Source organism: Dromiciops gliroides, chromosome 5 (genome assembly GCF_019393635.1).
Source record: "Dromiciops gliroides isolate mDroGli1 chromosome 5, mDroGli1.pri, whole genome shotgun sequence".
NCBI lineage: Eukaryota > Metazoa > Chordata > Mammalia > Microbiotheria > Microbiotheriidae > Dromiciops > Dromiciops gliroides.
The window spans coordinates 150,849,874-150,872,930 of record NC_057865.1 but is presented as its reverse complement, the minus strand read 5'-3'; the positions used below and the strand labels follow the sequence as shown (position 1 = coordinate 150,872,930).

Here is a 23,057-nt window from a genome sequence, read left to right as displayed (position 1 = left end):
AGATTTATTTTATAATTTACAGGGAGTAATGGAGTAATGTTGATACTTAAGGAAATACAACTAAATGGCTATATAAAATTCTTCAAATAATTGAGTTGCTAAATGCATACATGAATGTACCTTTCCAAAATAGCAATTAAAATTATAAAGAGTCTATAAAAGTTAGGGTAAACCTCTCTTAAAAATGAAACAAGGGGGAGCTAGGTGGTGCAGTGGATAAAGCACCGGCCCTGGATTCAGGAGGGACTGAGTTCAAATCCGGCCTCAGACATTTGACACTTACTAGCTGTGTGACCTTGGGCAAGTCACTTAACCCCAACTGCCTCACTAAAAAAAAAACAATGAAACAAAAAGTTTAAAAAATTTCCATATTGTTCATGGTATACAATACTTTGTAAATCAGATAACCAAAATGTTTCAATTTCAAGCATGGGATTCTTTATACAGAGCCTCAAAAGGTAGACATCATGGGAATAATTTGGATTGACATGCTCAAGGGATTCTGTTAAATTACTTCTGTTCTTAGAAGTAAGTTTAGCTAGTGACATGAAAGAGACTGCTACTCCTCCTTCCTTAGTGGAGAACAAAATGACAATAAGAACCTACTTGTTTACCACAAATCTCCCTAACTACCAGTGAACACTATACAACCTTAAATAATAGGTAAAAAGCAAATTTTCGAGGTAAAAATTAGACTGGCAAAAAAAAAAAAGTCATGGCTGTAGATTTTTTTTTTTAATCTTTGTCAAGGTTGAATTTCCTTTTCAATTGTAAGTAGTCTACATAATTTACATAATTATAGTCCAGATTCCTTTTATCTTCATTATTTCCTTATTCTTCAAGCTTTCAGGAAAATAAAAATTCCCAATTAATTTAAAGTGTTCCATTAACAAAATGGAAGTCACAACTTTAGTGTCTGTGAAATTTTTGGCTAGATGATGTAAAATTATTTGCTCAGTTGAGTCAAAAAATACACAGATCCCTTTGTTCAATAAGTAATGGATTAAATAATAAGGTTAAGTATTTGCCTTCACTTTTTAGCCTTTAGCTCTTTCATTCATCTTTTAAACATACCTTTTTATCATCACTCTACATGGATTAGAGGGAAGATCCATTTGTCTATTTAATACATCCTAAGTCTTCTTTTGCTCCTTTCCCCTTGTTTTCCTTGACATTTAGGTGGCATAGTGGTTAAAATACTGGCCTTAAAATAAGGAAGTCTTTAGTTCAAATCCTGCCTCAGATATTTACTTAGCTATGTCACCTTGGTGAGGCACTGAACCTCATTTGTGTAATGAACCTACCTCCCAGGGTTTCCATAAGGTTCAAATAAAATAAGTAAAATGCTTTATAAACCTTAAAATACTATCTGAATGCTAGCTATTTTTCCTTCCCAGCTGTCCTTTGTCATTTTCTGTTTCTTTTTTTTTTGGGGGGGGGAGGCAATGAGAGTTAAGGGACTTGCCCAGGATCACACAGCTAGTAAGTGTCAAGTGTCTAAGGCTGGATTTGAACTCAGGTCCTCCTGAATCCAGCGCTGGTACTTTATCTACTGTGCCACCTGGCAACCTTCCCCCCCCCCCCGCCATTTTCTATTTCTTTAAACATCTCTTCACATCTTGCTTTTGGTATTTTCTCTTTTGTCTCTATGTCCTTTCAGTCATTTTCCAAAATGCATGGTCCTTCATATCTGTTCTTTACTTTTGTCAGCTTCTCTCTCATATCTTCCCTTCCTTACATTTTACCCTATCTTGCTGAATGTCATCATTGGCTGGACAATACGCATTTTCCATGTACTTTGTTTTTCAAATGTGTACAGTTGTACTTGTTATGGTCTAATCTAATTTTAATGTTTGCATGGGATATACACCTTGTTGAAGAGCCTTCGAGGCTGAATTTTATTCTATCACATCAAATGGATATTTGAAATGAACAAACACTTCATTACCTTTTTTGTCCATTACTCTTGTAACTAAGGTGTGTGATCATAAAGGTATGAACTGTTTCAAACAAATTCCCTATCTGTGTTTTCATCAAAGATTCCTATCTTGCTTAGCTAGCTTAGTCTCTTAAGAATATTATAGAAATGACAAATGGGATGTTTGGGTGAATACTTGCTGATGTCTTCTCAGCTGCTTGCAGTGTGATTTAATGAGTAGAGCACAAGACTTGAAGTCAGGGATACCTAAGTTTGAATACTGCCTTTGAAACCTGTTGTTTATCCTTGGCAAGTTATTTAACTTTTTTGTGCTTCAGTTTCTTAATCTGTGAAATGAGAATAATAACACCATATGCCTCATGGGACTGTTTTTGAGATGAAGGAAGGAAGGAAGGAAGGCAGGGAGATAGATGTAATAATGTATGTATGTAAAGAAAAAGCGCTTTGCAAACCTTAAAGAACTATCTAAATATTATTCAGAGAGGGGAGAGGGAGGGAGGAAGGGAGAGAGAGAGAGAGAAAGAGAGAGCAAGTGAGCAAGTGAGCAAGCAATTTTGATCTTTAATGTTCTTTGAAAAGTCATGCCCCTGACACTTCCAGTTGAGATAGCCTGAAAATGGATTTCTGAGAGCCTTTTAAAATGGTGTCACTTCCATCATAGATTTCTTTTTTCCTCAATGTTCATTGGTCTGGCTCAACTTTCCTTCTCTACTTTACCTTCTACATTGCTACTTCCACCCCTTGTATAAATAGGCCATGAAGTGATAAAGTTCAAATGTAGCAGCTTTGTGACTGTTGCCTATGAACGTAGACTATTATACAAATTCTTGTAGACCTATACCATCTTGAGCCTGCTGTCTTCCTTCTGGCTTTGTCTGTAGACATTCACAAAATGATCTGAGTTAGCCACATCTTATGGCCAGAGGTCTGTAAGTTCATTTTCTCCTTAGCTTATTTTCATTGTTTGGTGAACCAATAACTGCTCATTTGGGAGCTGGAAAGGGGTTTGAGAGATCATTTAAGTTAACACCTTTTTAAAAATTTTAATATTTTATTTTTCCCAATTATATTTTAACCATTTCTTTTTTTACATTTTGAGTTCTTACTTCTCTCCTGCTCTGTCTTCCCTCCCCCATTATTGAGAAGGCAAGAAATTTTATAAAGGTTATGCATTTTCAGTCATGAAAAATATATTTCCATATTAGTCATCTTGTGAAAGAAAATGGAGCAAAAATGTTTTAAAGTATGATCCATCTATATTCAGAATGCTACAGCTCTTTCTTTGGAGGTGAATGGCATTTTTCATTAAAATTGCCATATAATTGTCTTAGGTCATTCTATTGATGAGAATAGCAAAGTAATTTACAGTTGATCATTATACAATATTGCTGTTACTGTGTAGAATGTTCTCCTGATTCTACTCACTTCACTTTGAATCAGTTCATATAAGTCTTCTCCAGGTTTTTCTGAAAGTATTCTGTTCATCATTTCTTACAGCACAATAGTATTCAGTCACAATCATATGTCACAACTTGTTCAGCCATTTCCCAGTTGATGGATATCCCCTCAATTTCCAATTCTTTGCTGATACAAAAAGAGTTGCTATAAATGTTTTTGTACATATAAGTCTGTTTCCTTTTTTATGACTTTGGGATATAGACATAGTAGTGGTATGATATTGCTAGGTCAAAGGATAAGCACAGTTTTATTGCCCTTTGAGCATAGTTCCAAATTGTTCTCCATAATGGTTGGGTTAATTCACAACTCCACTAATAATGCCTTATTGTTTCAGTACTACCACATCTCCTCCAATATTTGTCATTCTTCTTTTCTGTCATGTTAGTCAATCTGAAGGGTGTCCCCCACCTTTATTTTAAAGATGAGGAAATAGATATGTGAAAGGACTGATTGAAAGTGTCCACAGAGTTTATAAGTGACAAGGCCTTATGTTGATTCCAAGACTGATGCCATACTGCTTCTCATTTTGTTTGCACTCTACTAGCATGGTCTAGAGTTGGCATGTTTCTCCACTTCTCAAGGAGAGTATCAGTTCCTGCACCTAAGGATTAGATGAGATTTATGTCTATGGGTGTGACCTCAGAGTATTGTTATGAGCATCAGTCAGTCACCTATCATTTATTGAAGAGTCTACTATGTGCCAGGCACTGTACTTGATGCTGGAATAAAAAAAATTTATAGTCCCTGCTCTCAAGGAGCTAATACCCTTCTGGGGAAAACAGAATGCAAACAACTACATACAAACAAGAAAGACACAGGATAAATTGGAGGTTATTGGCAGAGGGAAGGTGTTGGCATTAAGGTGGATAGGACAAGGATTTTTGCAATAGATAGGACTTTTGCTAACGTTTGAAGACAGCCAGGGAAATCAAGAAGGTAGAGATAAGAGTTATGCTTACAATCTAATTGCTATGACTAAAACTCTAATTGCTATGACTAAAAATCTAATGTGTGGTCATCTTAAATTAGAAGCTTATAGCACCAGTCTTTGGGCATTAAGCATTTATGAATGTATATAAGCAGTTAGCAAAAGAGAAAGGAAGAACACATGGAGCTCAGAAAAGGCCCAGCTACCCTGGTTTTGTAGCCACTGCTACTGCAACCTCCAACCAAAAGCAGGAACCCTGTTCTCCTTGAGCGGAAGCTCCCTGAAGAACCACCAGAGGGGCGGTCCCCACACACAGCTCCAAGCTAATTGGCTGGAATCATTGATTGACATGACACAGGTGGTTCTAAGAATAAATGTAACGGTTCTATGAATAGATGTAACTTTCAGTCACCAGGCAGCCTCCGGAGGTGAGTCACATGCTTCCTTGTCAGGGGGGCACTGCCCTGGTTCTCACAATGTCTTTTTCAGCTGGGGGTGGCACCTTGATTCTCACATAACGATGGAGAGAATCCCAGGCATGGGAAACAACCAGTAAAAATACCTGGAGTTGGGAGATGGATGTATTTCTCAATGAATAACATGGAACCTGGTATCACTTAGCTCTGTTTGCCTCAGCTTTCTCATCTGTAAAATGAGCTGGAGAAGAAAATGACAAACCACTCCAGTATCTTTGCCAAAAAATTCCAAATGGGGTTTTGAAGGATCGAACATGACCAATAATGACTGAACAACAACAAATGAAGGATTGAAGTAAGATAAAGACAAGGGAGGGTAACTAGGGTTTTAGAAGACTAGAAGACTAGGAAGAGAAGGTTATAAAGGGATTTAAAAGTTAAAATGAAGATTTTATATTTGATACTGGAGGTAAAATAAGGGGACCACTGGAGTTTTTTGAATAGAATGAGATTGCCAAAGTAAATAACATGCATGCTTAAAAAACCATTACATGTTATACAAAGAATTGATAATCTATTAGTAGAAGTAGTAGTGATGGAAGCAGCATTATACAGAGACTAGTGGGTTGGCCTTGGAATTAGGAAAACATGTGCTTAAGTCTTTCCTCTGACTTATACTAACAGTATGACTATGGACAATTCCCTTAATTTTCGGTTTAATAGGCAATTCTCTATGACAGGAAATTGCCAAGGAATTGCATACATATCTGTGGATGGAGTTTACATACCAGCAGTTCTTTATACTGATATATTTTAAACCATACACATATGCACATACATATATACATACATGGTTGGTTGTTGTCCTTCGTTCTCAAAGAGGACCAAAATGGTATCATTATGACAAGAGTCAAGTTACATTGTATCTGAATATGGATTATCAGACCAATAAAAGCTTGGAATGCTCTATCAAAGGTCAGACACAAATAGTCCATGTGAACATTTGGGTTGGATTCTCTATATTTGTGCATCTCGTGTTTCTTTTTAGCTACTTCAATTCTGCTTTGCTCACAGAGCACAGCACCTTCTCTGATGAAAGCATGCCATGCCGCGTAGTCCTGTGCCAGTGTCTTCCATGTCATGCAACCAATTCCAGATTTCTTAAGAGAGACCTTGAGGGTGTCTTTATATCGCTTCTTCTGAGCAACATATGAGTTCTTGCCCTGTCTGAGTTCTCTATAAAATAGTCTTTTAGGCAAGCATACATCTGGCATTCAAACAATGTGGCAGCCCATTGGAGTTGCACTCTCTTCAGTAAAATTTGAATCCTTGGCAGTTTAGTTCAAGAAAGGACCTCAGTGTCTGGTATTTTATCCTGCAAGGTGATCTTCAGAATCTTCCTAAGACAATTCAAATGGAAGCAATTTGGTTTCCTGGCATGGTATTAGTACACTGTCTAGGTTTCACAGGCATACAATGAAGTCAGCAAAGCAGCTCTGTAGAACGTCAGTTTGGTAGCCAGTCTAGTACCTTTTCTCTCCCACACTTTCCTTTGGAGCCTCCCAAATATTGAACTAGCTCTGGCAATGCCTGCATCAATCTCATTTTCAATGTGTACATTTCTGGAAACCATGCTGTCAAGGTAAGTGAACTTATCCACAGTATTCAAAACTTCTCCATTTGCTGTAACTGATGGTTCCATGATGATGCTAGCTGATGGAGCACCTATTTTTCTTGGGGTTGTTAGGCCAACATTAGCACAAGCAACAGAGTATACTTCCATATTTTGTTGCATCTAAACTTCAGAAGCAGCATTGAGTGCACAATCATCTGCAAACAAAAAAAAAATCATGCACCAGCACTCTCTCCATTTTAGTCCTGTCTTGTAGCCTTTTCAAGTTGAAGAATTTGCCTTCTTGGCAGTAGCTGATTTTGATGCTGTGTCCATCCTCATTGAAAGCATTTGACAACATGGCTGAAAACATTATGCTAAACAACATAGCAGCAAGCATATAGCCTTGTTTCACTCCATTGGTGACTGGGGAAGCTAGAGAGCATTGTGCACTATGTAGAACCTAGGCAAACATGCCATCATGAAATTGACATACAATACTGATGAACTTCTCCAGGCAACCAAATTTTGCCATAATCTTCCTAAGCCCACATGATTGACAGTATCTAAGACCTTGGTCAGATCTACAAATGTTGTGTACAGACCTCTGTTGTGCTCCTGGCATTTTTCCTGGCATTGTTGGGTACAAACACCTTGCTGACCATGCCTTAGCCCTTTCTGAAGCCACACTGGCTCTCAAGTACATGACCATCTTCCAGGTGAAGGATCAGCTTACTAAGGAGGACTCTGCCGAGAATTTTGTCATAAATGACCAAGAAAAAGACTTCACTCTGGTTGACACAGGACTATTTCCTTTAACTTTATAGAGATGGACAATTACGAAGTCCTTGAACTGCTGAGGGATAACCTCATCTTGCCATATAACCTGGAAAATTTCAGTCAGCTTTTGTATGAGCAATGGACCACCTACCTTGTAAATCTCAGCTGGAATAGAATCAGCACCAGGTGCTTTGCCACAGGAAGCAGCCTAATGGTATTCAAAACCTCTTCTTCAGTTGGAAATTTCTCTAGAGAGGGATTGACTTCAACCTGAGGTAAACAGTCAGTGGCTTCAACATTGATTGATGATAGTCTGTTGAGAACACAATGGAAATGTTCAGCTCATCTCTCCAGGATTATATCCTAATCAATGTGGCTCTATCAGCACTGAGTAGTTGAGATGTACCATATGTCTGTGGCCAATAAATAGCCTTCAGGGAATCATAAAAGTGTTTTGGATTGTTACTATCAGCATAAAACTGAATTTCATCTGCCTTCTTGCTGAGCCAAGAATTCTGAATTTCTCTAAGCTTTACTTGTACTTTACTTTTGATAAATACTGCCTTCTTAGAGATGAACACACTTTCCTGCTGGTAGACCCTGTGGAGTTCTCATTTTTCATTTAGCAGTTTCTGAATTTCTCCATCACTTTCATCAAATCAGTCTTGTTTTGTTTTGTTTTTTTTAGTGAGGCAATTGGGGTTAAGTGACTTTCCCAGGGTCACACAGCTAGTAAGTGTTAAGTGTCTGAGGCCGGATTTGAACTCAGGTACTCCTGAATCCAGGGTCGGTGCTCTATCCACTGCGCCACCTAGCTGCCCTCATCAAATCAGTCTTGATATTTGTGAGTCTGACCCAGATGAGCAGATGCAGTGCCATACACCAGATCTTTGAAATCTGTGCCCTCCCTTTCTGCTCCACTGTTGCTTTGTGTTGGCTTAACTTTCCCCCCAAATTAACAAAAAACTGTTCCTGCTTGGAGCAGTGCTCTAATCTATTGACATTAAGTCTTCTGGTAGTCATTTTGTCATCAGGCTGCTGCTTTTGTTGAATGTGAATATTTTGCTTGGAGAAGATAAGTCTATGATCAGTCCAGTACTCTGCACCATACATTGCCTTTGTCACTATCACATCCTGTCTCTCTCTTTACCTTTTAACCACAGAGTCTATTAAATGCCAATGTTTGTTGCAGGGGTGTATCCACAAAGTTTTGTTGTATTTAGGTAAATGGTGTTGGTAACGAGAAGCTCGTGAGATGCACAAGTTTGCAGTAGTAACCATTATTGTTTCCAACTCCATTCCTCCCAAGTACTCCCTGCCATGTCTGATAATCTGAGCTTACTCTATGTAGCATTAAAGCCACCCAGAATTACTAGCTTGTCCTCTTTGGGCACAATTATGATCAGGGTCTCCAGATCTTCATAAAATTTTCCTTTAACCTTATCCAGGTTCATCATGGTGGGAGCATAGGCACTGATGATGATGGCATGGTGTTTTCCTGCAAGTGGCAATCACATTGTAATAAACCTGACATTGACTCCTTTTGGTTAGCTAGAGTAGTTTTTATTTCAAAAAACCTATGCCAGCTTCCTTGTGCTCCCCTTCACTACAGCCACTCCAGAAAAATGTGTATCCAGTTCCAGCTTCAGGAACCTGGCCTTCATTTACCAGACTTATTTCACTCAGGGCTGCTATTTGCATATGATTACTGCTGAGTTCTCTCACAACAAGAGCTGTTCCTCTTTCAGGTCTACTGGATTTTGTGTTGTCTTTAAGTGCACATACATTCTATGTACCAGTGGTGAGTGGAATCATCTTTGCAGAAATTTTTGTACATTTTTTGTGTGTTTCAATCACATGGCGGGATCCCTGCCTGCCATTGTAATCAGGCCAGGGTTGGGTAAGCAGCCAATTTTTAGGACACCTTTCTAGCCCCTTCCTCACATCAGGAGGTCAGCAGTGTGTTGCTTAAAAGGCTTCTCAGACACCCAAAGGACTGCTGAATCCCACTGCTGCTTCCAGTGAGAAGATGACCCTCTGGCCTCAGCTGCCTGTGTGCAGGGTTGTGAGTGCAGCTCCCAGTGTATCTGCACCTGCTGTTTCATCACTTGTTTGTTGCCACAACACTCTGAGATAGGTAAAAATGGTATGAATGGTCTTTTGACTTATGCATAAATTGGATTTAAGTGAGGCAGAGTTACATGAAGTTGTTGGCCTCACTCTCTCTTCCAGAGTTATCACAGTCCAGTGGCATGACAGAGTCAAGACAGCTGGTGATGGCTTGTGATGCAATGGATGACCATGCCTGTTGGAACAAATTGTTCTCAAATGTCCATAATACCAGAGAAGTCTTCACATGCTTGGGGTAGAAAACCTGCTAACTCTTAGGAAATTTGAGATGCCTTGGTGACCTTCAGCCTGCTTTAGCCCATCTATCAAAATAGTTTACCACTGCACGTGCTATGGCTTTTTGGAGCCCAAGGTGAGAGTTAGGTGGATGAGGAAGACACTAAAGTTGGAAAACAGTCCTGAAAAGGGTTTGATAGCCTTCATGCAAGAGGTACTAGTCTTGCTTGAACAAAACCTATACCCCTCATACACATAGATAAATACATATATGCATACATGCATACACACAGTAATAATAGTAGCAAATATGGTTCAAAATATTTGAGTAAACAAAGTGCATATAATTTTACAGAACTCCTCAATACTGGCTACTGATTGATCACACGTAATTGAGTTCATAACTAATCTCTCTATCTGCAGGTAGCTGTGTAAATTAAAAGGGACAAAAAAAGTATCCTTTGAAAGTTATTACCTCAGCTGACTAAGCAGAATATGTATTCGTTTGTGTATAAAATAAATACCCTAGGGTTTTACTTTCAATATCTTAAAATCTAATCAATATCTATCATTTTATGATCATTAAAATCAAGGCAGGAAAAAATCTGTCTTACTATTTGTCTCTAAGCTCCAAGTTACTATTATGAAAGAAACTTTAAAACTCATAAACCTTTTGAGAAAATGTATCACTTAATGGTGTAATAGATTTTGAAAGAACTTATGTATCCCATCTGCAAATGATAATGTTTTATCTAATATAAAGTTTTTGAGGCCAATCTTATTTCAGTCTATTCTTTTTTTAATTATAAAAGTATTTTATTATTTTCCAGTTACATGTAAAGATAGTTTCAACATTTGTTTTTATAAGATTTCTAGTTTCAAATTTTTCTCCCTCCATCCCCTCCTCCCCCACTCCCCAAGACAGCAAGTAATCTGATATAGGTTATATATGTACAATAACATCAAACATATTTCTTCTGCATTAGTCATGTTATAAGAGAAGAATCAGAGCAAAAAGGAAAAACCTCAAAAATGAAAAACAACAGCACCAAAACCAAAAGAAATAGTATGGTTCAATCTGCATCCGTATGCTACAGTTCTTTTTTTTTCTGGATTTGGAGAGCCTTTTCCATCATGAGTCCTTTGGAACTATCTTGTACTGTTGTGTTGCTGAGAAGAATCAAGTCTGTCACAGTTGATCAACACATAATGTTGATGATACTGTGTACAATGTTCTCCTGGTTCTGCTCATCTCACTCATCATCAATTCATGCAAGTCCTTCCAGGTTTCTCTGAAATCTGCCTGCTCATCATTTCTTACAGCAAAATAGAATTCCATTACATTCATATACCACAACTTGTTCAGCCATTCCCCAATTGATCATTTCAGTCTATTCTTGTAGGGTTTTTTGCATGCTAGAAATTTAATTTAGCTATTATATCAGAGAACTGGGTGTTCAAAACAAATGTTTTCATATAACTCATGAATTATCCATATTCATAAGTCTATTCTTATTTTCTGAGTGAAGTCAAAATACAAAAGGTTATATGTATCTTTCTAGATACATACATATATACACATACATATCTATATCTAATCTCCTTCCCAGTTTATTTATACGTTCTAAGAATGATTTGTCTTACTTGGGAGCTCATGACCTTTTCTGTCTCTGTTTTACTCTTTCTGGCTCTGCCTCTCATTCTCTCTGTCTCTGTCTCTCCTCTCTCTCTCTCTCTTTCTCTCTCTCTCTCTCTCTCTCTCTCTCTCTGTTTCTCTCTTCATGTATATGTACATTTATAAAATATGCTTATATATACCTATATACACGTAAACATTTATGCATATGTATACACACATATATGTTATGTGTTTTATCAGTGCCTAGCTCAATTTATTTTACATCTTAGTACATCTTAATGAGTATTTGTTAAGTTAATGAATGAACACTATATATTGGGGAGGGGCAGGCAGTAAGGGTTAAGTGACTTGCCCAAGGTCACACAGCTAATAAGTGTCAAGTGTCTGAGGCTGGATTTGTACTCAGGTCCTCCTGGATCCAGGGCTGGTGCTTTATCCACTGCACCACGTAGCTGCCCCTAGAATGAACACTATATTAACAAAATTGTAGTGGATTAAATAGTTTGCAAGTATTCCTACAGTGACGGAAAAAATTGATTGTTTTGTGTTCCATTAAAAAGAATGCAGAAAAGGAAAAGAAAGAAAGCTTATGCCTGAAAATCAATTTGATTTGATTGGTCTTTATATTAAACAAAATATTTCACCAGTTTTTAATAAAACATATTTATAGCTTAAAAATGATTTAAACATTGATCCAAGTTTATCAGGATAATATAATTCTCTAAAGTGATTTTAGCTCCATGCACTTTCTCATGCCCTCTTTACACTAATACATAATAAATGCTTATTGAATTCAATTGTGAATGTATGCATACATGCAGTTTTACATATGAATGAGTTTGATTTAATATTTTAATGTAAATTACAATTGTCAAGTTGGCACATTTTATATGGTTTTGTGTTAAAAAATTTTTATTAATAGAATGGTATTGACTAAATAGCCAACATAATTGGCACCATGTAGGATATTTAACAAATCTATGACCAAATAAAAGTGGGGGGAAGACATGAAATTCTGGTTTTCAAAACCTGAATTACAAAGGAAAGCTGGGCATAGTTGCTAACCAATATATGTGTTTTGGACCTTTTTCAGTACACCCTCTAAACTGCCATCAGATCCTGCCTTGTAACAAAGAAAAGTAGTTAAGTGAAAACAATTATGAAAGTGACTGGATTTGACAGCATATAAAGTATTCCATGCCTGCTGTCATCCACCTTTCTACCAGGAAAATGGAAATGTACTCATTTTCTCTCTGATTCCAAAAATGTTCATTACAATTAATCATCAGCTATCTTTAAGTATTGTTTTCTTCATTTTTTTAGTCATTTTGAATATTATTTTTCTAGACCTGCTTTATTAGACAGCAGTACCAATGTCTAACTTTTTTCCTAGGTTCCTTATACTCATCTTTTTCCCCTCATGTCACAGCATATTGCATTAAATTTATATATGGCAATTAGTTCAGACATTCACTATTCAGTGTGTGCCTACTTTTGTTGCGGATAGTTCTTTGTAACATTTTAAAAATATAACTGAAAGCACTGTTATGAATACATATTTTTTATATATTGCACTTTCATTTCTGTTATCAACCTCCTTGCAGTGTTTGCCTAGGAGTGGGATTACAGGGCCAAAGGGTATATACATGTCAGCGATTTTTCTTGAATAATCCTAAATTGTTTTTTAAAAGGGTTAGAACAGTCTACAGCTCTTCCATCAATACATTAGTATTCCTGTTTTCCCCTAGGTCCTCCAATATTAACTTTTTCTATCTTTTGTCATCTTTACCAATTTACTGTGTATGAAGTGTTGAAACCTCAGTTCTTTTCATTCTTATTCCTCTTGTTCAAGATTTTCTTATTATTTCATTGTTGACAGTTTGAATTTCTTCTTTTGAAAGCTTTTCGTGTCCTTTTACCATGTATCCACTGGGGATCTAGTGCTCTTTCTGCTGCATCATATTCTCTCCCCTGAAACTATCTTGTGTGTGTGTGCTCATTTTTAAAAACTCTTACAAATATTATTATGATATCATTGATGCTAATTGTGTTTGAAAATTATTCTTCCATTTCCCACCTGGAATAAGAAAATAGCTACTTTTTATATTCAGACTATAGAAATAGTGTTTGTATTGCTGTTTCAGGAGCTGAAATTGGAATACAAGATTATAACCTTAGCCTCTTATTTTCCTGTCACTTATAAACATCCCACGCAACTTGGTTAGTTGTGGAAAATTTATGTCATGCATCTGGGGCTATATACTAGCAATGCAAATGGAACAAATCTGTCCCTTCCCTAAAGGAGGGAGGACAATGTGCTTTAACCAAATTGATCAAATTCTACACACTGGTCCCTGCCTACATTTTAATATAGTCCTTCTTAAACTGAGTTGTTGAATTTCTAAAAGGTGGCGGTGGTGGTTGTTGTTTTAAAAGAAGATAAAGACAAACTAATTCTACTGTATCCCAACTACATTATAAATATCTCCTTTGTAATGCATCTTGCAGGAACATGCAAATTACAAGGGTGGTGAGAGTCACAATTGAGAAATGGTGTTCTGTGTCTCCAAGAATTGCTTAAGACAATTACTATAGGTAGCAACTGCTCCTCACATTTCTTTCAGAAATGTTTCAGAAGATCATCTAAAGAAACTGTGCTGAGGCTTAATCTGTCAAACTGTATTAAACTGACAGATTGCTAATTATAGTTCATCCCCAAAAGTCACTAAAATTAAATGACTCATATGAACTTGCAAAAGCTATAAATTCACTGTTCAATAGTAAAGTGTCCGATATTTTAGCACAATGAGGGTGCCACACACACAAAATATGTTAATTTGACACTCTGTGGTGGCTCAGTAATAATCTATTGTGCCGGGCTGTGGATGCAGTTATCTGAGATGTTTAGAAGGTACTCTCCAGTGAAGTGAGGAGAAGGATGAGGGAAGAAGCTAGTTTAGATGGAAAGGGAAAAAAAAAGATTTCACTCCCCCTTGTTAAGAGCTTCCGGCCTAAATGAATCTCCATATTAAACTTTTATGGGTATTTTGTTTCTAAGTGTAATAGTGCCCAGAATGATGAAGCAGATTAGAAAATAAAGCAATTTCCCCAATTGTCAGGACAGGCAATGAAGTTGGGGTTGGACTGGCATTTTAAGCATGTATCTTGTTTTGTTTTGGTTTTTTTTGGCATAAAAGTTAAGCCATAAGTAAGATGGCAGAGGAGGTGATATTGGAATGCAAGTGTCCATCCATACCTGTCCTTTTGAAACTAAGTAGATAAATAATTATTGATTATAATCCACTGTAAGATCATCAAAGAATAATTGATTATAATAGACTCTGAGATCATCCAGGGCAGGAATCATTTCATTTTTGTCTTTGCCTTTGTTTCCCAGCCCTTAGCACAGTTCCCAGGACGTAGTAGGCAATAAATGCTATTGATTGACTGAATATTTGCAATGCCTGGCAAAGTGCTTCTCTCTGTCTCTGTCACCGTCTCTCTGTCTCTTTGTCTCTGTCTCTGTCTCTCATCTCTCTTCTCTCTCTCTCTTTCTCACACACCCATGTACTGATGCACCCACGTACACACTTAATAAATGCTTTTTGATTTACTGGCTTGGGGAAACATTCTAGGGCATTTTCTTCTATATTACCATTTAGACTGATTCATTCTTCATTAGAAGAATTCCAAAAAGTTATAAGAAGTCCTTCATGAGCAATCTATTTCTGATTTCTATGAGGTGAAGGAAAAGGTCTAAAGTGTAACTTGCCATCCCATTTAGGGGTTAAGAAATAAGGAGAGGGGTAGCTAGGTGGCACACTGGATAAAGCACTGGCCCTGTATTCAGGAGGACCTGAATTCAAATCCTGCCTCAGACACTCAACACTTACTAACTGTGTGACCTCAGACAAATCACTTAACCTTCATTGCCCCACCAAAAAAAGAAAAAGGAAAAAACAAGAAATAAGGAGGGTTTCTCTAGGAGAAGTGAATAATATATACTTAATCTAAACAACTTGAGCTTTCCCTTCTCTTTTACTCTGGAAACTCCATTAAGATATCATCCTTCGGAACATAGTAGGCATTTAATAAATGTGTGTTGACTTTATTTGACTAGTCTGTGGAGGCAGAAAAGAATTCCCTGCCATACTTCAATCTATCAATGATGAAGTGGTACCCCAGAAAAGAGAAGGGCCATAGTCACATAATTAGTAAGTGGTAATTAGTGAATGGCTGCAAAAGTCACATGAAGTTTAATTCTATTTTCCTGCACAAAGCTGGATTTGGTGTCCCCTACAGTGGTGGGATTTTGAAGGCTGCCAAACATCTTCCGCACTGGCTTACTGTGCTGCTACCTTCCTCCCTGCTTTGAAATTCTCCTTATTAAGATAAGAATCATCTCTTGAAAAAGACTAGGAAAATGCCCATTTCTTGGGAGGGCTTCTTGTCTCATAGAACAGGACTTCATAAAATTTTTCCGCTGATGACCCCTTTTTGCCAAAGAAATTTTTACATGACCTCAGGTATACAGATATATAAATTAGGTATGCATAGCCTTTTCCTGTTGCCAAATTTTCATGACCCCCATATTCAGTTATGTGACCCAATATGGGGTCACAACCCACAGTTAAGAAGCTGTGTCATGTGATAAAATAATGGGATTTGCCAGACGTCCAAGGGCCCCACCTGAAAATTGGTTTAGAATTGTTGGAATTGGGTGAGACTGAGAAACTGAGTACCTACTTAAGAATGATTAAATTGAGACCATGCCTGGCTGGTCCTGAGTGGGGTGTTGTTCTCAGAGGCTGTGGACTACTGACTTCAGCAGGAGATGAGCCTCAACCAGTCAGCTTGAAGGACCTCTCCTTTTGGGGAGGGAGACAGGAAGTAGGAAGGTAAGGCTTGTTTGATAAATTGGCTTCTTTTCATCTGGAACTGGCTTGGTGGCGGGAGATGGAGAACAGGAGGGGGCCCCCTTTCTGTCTAGGACTTTGGCGTGGTGAGGGACTTCACATGGACTGCTAGGAAAAGCAAGGGTTTCTCTCTGGCTATACCAACTCTCTCTTCACTAACTTCTAATCCACTTTAATAAATCCTTAAAAGCCTAAACTCTTGCTGAATTTATCTCTGATTTTAGCCAGCTTCCCCACAAAACTGGGGGGCAGGTTAGGACCCACATTTAGATTTTAAAGTTATAAAGTTATTTTATTATTTTATTAAAGTTATTTTACAGTTATAAAGAAACAAAGGATTTAGAGAATTACTGAATATTAAAGATACAGAGGACCACAGAGGCCCTCAAGTCTAGCCCATACCTGAACAGCAACCCCTTCTGCAACATCTCTGATAAGCAGTTATCCAATCTCTGCTTGTATAATCCTACAAAGGAGAATTTCCTGTCTCCAATTAGAGTGATAAGGGACCTTAGACATCATCTAATCTATGATAAACTATGGTATAAAAACCATTCTTAATTGATAGGCATTACAAAAAACAGGGAGAAGTTGGGATTTTGGCCTTTAGGCTGTCGTTTGTCAACCCCTTAGCTAGAAAATGGGTCTACAACTTTTTCTTCATGAGCTAGTATTGATTTCTGTTGAAGGCTGAGAAAGGCATAGGGAGCTACCAAGTAAGAATGCATTATAGACCTTTTGGTGGTCTTAGTGTATACATTTCATAGGATCACTGATCTAAAACTGGTAGAGACCTTGGAGGACATCTACTACAACTCCTTATTTTACAAATGAGGAAACCGAGGCCCAGAGAAATTATGGAACTTGTCCAAGGTTGCAGGTCACAAAGACTATGTTCTTTGCTTATGCAATCAAAAGGATAAAGGTCATCATAAAACTAACAACAAGTGACAAAGTGACAAACCTTAGCAACTTAGGGGTTTGACTTACATTTTCTTTTTGAATGAAAATTTATAGTTACTTTCAGGAGAGGACATAATACAAAATGAAAAATTTTTAATTCCAGTTAGAAGCTCTAGGCATTTCTGTTAACATTTTTTTAATTGGTAGAATACTTTCCCTAAGGCAGCTTCTACAAATTTAGAGGTTATTGCAATATTAATTCCTGAAAGTATCTTCTAGGAATAACCAAATAAAAACATTTCATTCAAATGAAATATCTCTTACTTATCCTCATGACTGGTTTTTAGAAATATTTAGATGAAGAATAACTAAAAGTTGGTTAATGAAATTGCTCTTAATCATTGTGGGAGAGAATGCCGAATTCACAAGAACAACACTCTAATTTACATCACTTTTGCTATGCTTTTGCCAGCACTGCTGTTAAGAGGTAACAAACAAGTATTTATGAAAAGAACAGGTTTGTGATTAAAAGAATTCTTTTGCAAAACTCAGAAAACAGTATCAGAGTATGCGAACTGTGCGCTTCCAAGTGGAGAACCCTGTATTTGTAATAAATTCCTTTTGCTCTGGATGAGTTCTGCATTTTCAATGAGGTTAACTTGGCAACATTCTAGTTGATTTTAATAAAAATAGCTGCTTTGAGGACAGGGAGCTGAGGTTGCCAAATTTACAGCTGCCTTGCACAATTACTCTTACACCTCCTTCAGGGCTACTTAGAACCAGTAAGCAAATTAAGTGTATCGATTGCAATTTTTTGGACTAACCTTTTTTTTTAAAGGAATAAACTTGATTCCTTTCAGTATGTGTCTGTTCAGAGTGATCTCTTTTCTTTTCAGCCATAACACAAAGACAACATCATGGCTGGATCCACGACTTGCGAAAAAGGCTAAACCTCCAGAAGAGTGCAAAGAAAATGGTAGGTGATTAAGTCTTTCTGCTGTTTCTGGAATGATTTTTAAATTTTTTGTCATTATTAAAAGAACACTTTACCTCAGGAGGAAGATCCTATAGTTACTGTTGGGAGATAGATAAGAAACTCGGCATTTCAGTGATGCCATGTGGTTGGGCTTTTTCTCTCTGATGATACTGTGCTGAATATCACACCCGGGTGCTCTCTGTTGGTTGTGTTTGACTCCTGGACCGACTTCCCCACCTACCACGAAGGACTTTTGTTTGGAGTATGTCTCTCTGGGGACCCTGATCTTTGAATCGGGATAAGATATGGTGTGTGTGGAGAACCAGCATGTGTTTGGATTATGAATAGGATTTGATTTATTCTTAAAGGTATAGTACTTTACTTACCAATAGTTTAAGAGTCAGCAATAGTAATAATTGTGTCTTTTAAAATGTTTAATTGGCAACTGAGAAAATACCAGTCCATAATGATATGAGGTCAAACTTTTGGAATTATAGCCAAAAATGCTGAAATAGTAATAAGATTGGAAATATTTGAAATGAATCTTTTTTCTCATAAAACCAATATTCCACTTCTAGTTATAGCAATACAATAAATATTATTTTTTCAACTATCAACTTGATTTCTTTGTAAATTAGATGTTTAAATTAGACTGCATGTTTCTGATTAAATCTACATTAGGAATTAGAATCAAAATTCTGAAAAATATTTTTTCTCCATGCATATTATTGTATTTCCAAAACTTTATTAGTGTATTGGCATTGCTTTGATTAAAAACCAACTCTTTTGTGGACCTAAGGATACTTTTCATCAATTTGAGTAATCAATGAATGTAGGCTTTGTTTATTTGATCAGCCAATTCTATTTTGCATAGATAAAAGACAGTAACATTGATGATATTTGTAATTATTCAAAATACTGTGTAATTTGTTTGTTATGGTGTCTCTTCATACTTAGGAGAATATCTCTGCTTTTAAAGAATTCTATGTGTAAGAAGCCTTTTCATTTTAGAAGTAATCTAGACTTTCTGGGAATCTACATGAATTTTTCTATGATTCTTCATATTGTAATCAGTTGGTACATATGCTAGAAGTATTAGTGAATGAATGAATGATTGTGTATGCATTTGTTTATAAATTCATACACATATGTACTTATTTACTTAAAAGTAGTCTTTCCCCCAATCACATGATTCAGCTACTTGACATTATAGACTTTTAAGAGTGATTAGCCTTCATTTTGGTAATATAATTGGATATGGTGGTGTCATTTGAGATGGTATGTAAATTTAAGTTACCTCAGCTGCTCTATCCAAGAGTAACTTGAATCATAGTGATCATTAGTTTATCCTTGTAAGACTAGTTAAATTATTTTAAGGCCCATTGTCATTAAACTCCTTAAATGTAGTTTATTGGCTTTTCTTTTGTCTGAGTTCATTTTATATTGCAAAAGCTCTACGGGTTAAACTTGAAGAAGATTCTGGGCAAAGATATGAATATCAAGTATATTTGACACTCCTTAATAGGTGGTTCCTGATTTTTCAGTGTTTATTCTAGTTTTCTCCCCTTGCTAGTAGATACTTGATGCCAGCATACTGTGTACCATATTACACAGCTAGAACCCTATAGTTTAGAATGTAATTTCCATTCATTGTTACTATCTTAATTGTTGTTTGCTTTCATTTTCCAGAAAGCAAATAACTTTGGATTGCAAAGCATGTGCTTTAACAAAAAAAAAAAGTCAACTGAAAATAGCTGGAATCCTGTTAAAGATAATCGTTATGAGGCTGAGAAGCTTTGTGGTATAATAGAAAGGCCATTGTTTTCGAATCAGAAGACATAGGGCCAAGGTTCTAGTTCTGTCACTTCCTAGTTGGTCATTGGCGTTTATGGATTATAGAATAACTCTTAGATATGTAGGAATAAGGCTTGTCTAGCAATAAAATGTAGGAAATTCAGCCTTTTATCATACCCAAAATTGTAGCAGATTACATGTAGATATATATGTATAAGCAAGACTATATATGTGTGTGTGCACCTGTGCACACTTGTATGTATGTGTGTCTGGGCAGCTAGGTGGCACAGTAGATAGAGTACCATGGCTGATGTCAGAAAGATAAATGAGTTCAAATCAGGCCTCAGACACTCAGTAGCTGTGTTACCCTGGGCAAGTCACTTAACCCTGTTTGCCTCAGTTTCCTCATCCATAAAATGATCTAGAAAAGGAAATGGAAAACTACTCTAGTATTTTTGTCAAGAAAACCCCAAATGGGATCACAAAGAGTTGGCCATGACGGAAATGACTAAAAAACACAACAAAAATATATAAGCATATATAGTGTCACATACAAGTATGCATGTACTTATATAAGAATACATAAAAAATATATAGCATTTTAGAAGGGAAAATATCACATGCATTGAGTTCTCACAGTGATGCTACGTAATAACAGTAGGTATCTGTACATTATAGTTTTCCAAATACCTAATGTGGGGAAGGGAGAGACAGTAAAGAAAGAGAGGGAATCAACCAACATAATCTATGTATAAACTGGTTAATGCTACAGGGAATGGGGTTGTGGCTAACTTCTTCCATGGCCACAAATTGGGCTAATATAATATGTAATGTTCTTTGTTATAATGGGAAGAGATAGCATTAATGGACACAATGGCAATATGGCAAAAGCACACTTTTTTTTTTTATTTTTAGTGAGGCAATTGGGTTTAAGTGACTTGCCCAGGGTCACACAGCTAGTAAGTGTCAAGTGTCTGAGGCTGGATTTGAACTCAGGTACTCCTGAATCCAGGGCCAGTGCTCTATCCACTGTGCCACCTAGCTGCCCAAAAGCACACATTATTAAAAAATATTAACCATGGGTAAATGGCCTTGACCTGTATAGAAATAGCTACACAAATATAGATTTTTAAAGAAATGTAGAACCAGTTACTACCTGAAATATTCAGTTTTAAAAGCAACCATGGTTCTTTGTTAGGTCAGATTGAGTATGTACATATTTTTTGGTTCAGGGAACCTATTTATATTTTAGAAAAATGGAACTGGCAAAAATATTGGGGTTTGTTTTTTGTTTTGTTTTGGTTTGGTTTGATTTGGTTTTTTGCGGGGCAATGAGGGTTAAGTGACTTGCCCAGGGTCACATAGCTATTAAGTGTCAAGTGTCTGAGGTTGGATTTGAACTCAGGTCCTCCTGAATTCAGGACCAGTGCTTTGTCCACTGTGCCACCTAGCTGCCCCATGTATTGGGTTTTAAATGTGTCTTCATGTACATGCTAGGCCCTGACTGTTAGCATATTTGTGCAATGGTTGCTTAGAGATGTTATGGAAATGCAAGTGTCACCATTCTTCAAAACTGCTTCATTAGCTATACCTGTCTGGCAAAACCACATTAGGCCTCCATTCTCATGAGAAATCTGCATTTTAATTTGAGTTCTTACTTGCTCTATTCTGAGATCTTCCAGCATCAAAACCATCCCTGGGTCAACTGAATCCAATCCACTCTTCCTTCTAGGAACAGTCCTGCAAGTAGCCACCAGACTAGAAATATTTTTAAGACCAACTCTCTCTTGAAATACAACGTAGAACCACACCTTTCATCATACTCCATCTGTGAAATAGGTAGCATACACATATTGTGAAATTAGACAAAAACTGTCATCCTATTTCAGTTATCTTGGTATTCCTAAAATCTTCCGCTTTCCCTTCCAAAAGTGCATGTTAACAGGAAGGTAGGTTATAATGTGATAATAGATAAGTGGAAATTTGGGTTTTTCAAAGAAGGATGATTGCCTACTGAATAGGACATGACTTTTATTGCATCCTTAATTAGGTTCTGGTTGTTTCCTAAGTTAATTCTATGAAACTGACAGTTAAATTAAGGGATAAATAGCTTCATTTTTGCAATTAAACTTCTCTTTTTAGACAGCATGTGGTATTAAGGTAGCTTTAGAGTAAGCCTTTATAAAATGTCTTCATGAGGGATCTACTAGAATTTGAACTATGTTGAACTTGCTCTACTAATAACAAAACTACACTAGAAATTAGTTCTGCGGTTCATGGGCCAGCACTTATTGTTTTTCTCCTTAAAGAGTGGTTATGGTCTAGTTTCTTATTTAATTCTTCTTGCATATTAGCAATCCTAATTTCTCAAGAAGATGAAATATGTCTAAGGTAATTTCACATTTAAATAGCTTCTTTCTAATCTTTTAAGATTGGTAAAGGGCTATTTGTGAGGCACCTTGAAATTTCCCCTTTAGGAAGAGTAAAGAAGATGAGTCTCAAATGTTTACCTATAAAAGCACTCTCAAAGAGTCCACATTCATTTATATTCAGTTGATTTTTTAAAACTAAAAGTTAATTTATGACTGTTTTTTCAGTTTTAATATTGGTTTTGGCTAAAATAGCAAAAATAATTTGTGAGCACACTGGTAAAGAGAAATTCCAGCATTAAGCAATTCTTCATGTTCACCATATGGATAACTCATATTGTAGGGTTCCCCACCCCCCTATACTAGATTTTTCTTTTACCTGGCAGGATTCACCCTGATTACTTAAACTCTTTCTGGTTCATCTCCTACTTCCAACTGGTGAATATTCAAAGTCAGCAAAATAACTCATAACCAGAGATATTCAATTAAATTTAAGAATATAGATGTCCTCAGTAAATTTTCATATTATTAACTCAAAATTCAAATATTAATCACTCATACTATAAAGTATGTTCCTTCAATAACTGTTGTCTCTCTCTCATTCTCTCTCTTGCTCTCTCTCCCTTTCTCTCTTTCACTCTCTCCCCTTCTCACTCTCCCTCTCTTTCTCTCTCCCTCTCATTCCCTCCCCCACCTTTCTTTCTTCCCTCCTCATTTACTATATATGTATATTTATTTTGTATTTGAAAATTTCCATACAATATTTATATCTGCCTCCTTTTATTTGTGATTTTCCCCTAAACAATTGTGGTGGTGTTTTTTTTTTCTAAAACAAAAAAAGGAGAGGTTGAGATAATTAAGCTCATTTCTCCATGCACAGTGACAGAACCATTCCCTAATTCTTTCCTTAAGGCAATTTTTTTGTAGAATTGATCAGTTACACACAGAAATTCAGAGGCAAAAAAAATGGTAAAAAAAAAT

At 36.7% G+C, this 23,057-nt stretch overlaps 1 protein-coding gene across 1 annotated transcript in view; it reads left to right on the top strand.

The window, feature by feature from the left end:
• Positions 1 to 23,057, top strand: part of MAGI2 (membrane associated guanylate kinase, WW and PDZ domain containing 2) — a 1,715,773-nt gene that overhangs the window by 1,132,082 nt on the left and 560,634 nt on the right. Inside the window, 1 exon segment of the mRNA XM_043965407.1 lies at positions 17,834 to 17,913. Within this exon segment, the coding sequence (XP_043821342.1) occupies positions 17,834 to 17,913 (80 nt within the window).